This window comes from Camelina sativa, chromosome 15 (assembly GCF_000633955.1).
Source record: "Camelina sativa cultivar DH55 chromosome 15, Cs, whole genome shotgun sequence".
NCBI lineage: Eukaryota > Viridiplantae > Streptophyta > Magnoliopsida > Brassicales > Brassicaceae > Camelina > Camelina sativa.
In genome coordinates this window covers 4,002,706-4,002,989 of record NC_025699.1, presented here as the reverse complement: position 1 = coordinate 4,002,989, position 284 = coordinate 4,002,706, and the positions used below count along the sequence as shown (strand labels likewise).

General features: G+C 46.5%; 1 protein-coding gene across 1 annotated transcript in view; it reads left to right on the top strand.

Annotated features, from left to right (window-relative positions):
• Positions 1-284, top strand: part of LOC104748097 (monodehydroascorbate reductase 3-like) — a 9,095-nt gene that overhangs the window by 8,025 nt on the left and 786 nt on the right. The window contains exon 6 of the mRNA XM_010469787.1: positions 38-282. Coding sequence (XP_010468089.1) covers positions 38-282 — 245 coding nt within the window. The remainder of the gene's footprint in view (positions 1-37; positions 283-284) is intronic.

Genomic DNA, 284 nt, shown 5'->3' with positions numbered 1-284 from the left:
TCATCAACATATTTTCCTCTGTTTGATCGTTGTATAGTGAACCGGTTTTTCACCCCGGAGATGTCTGCATTCTATGAGGCTTACTTAATCAACAAGGGAATCAAAATCATCAAGGGAACCGCAGTCACCGGATTCAACACCAACTCAGATGGAGTGGTCACGGAGGTCATACTAGAGGGTGGAAGAACCCTAGAAGCTAACATTGTGGTCGCCAGTGTCGGTGGTAAACCGGTCACCTCACTCTTCAAAGGCCAACTTGAAGAGGAGAAGGGTGGAATTAAGGT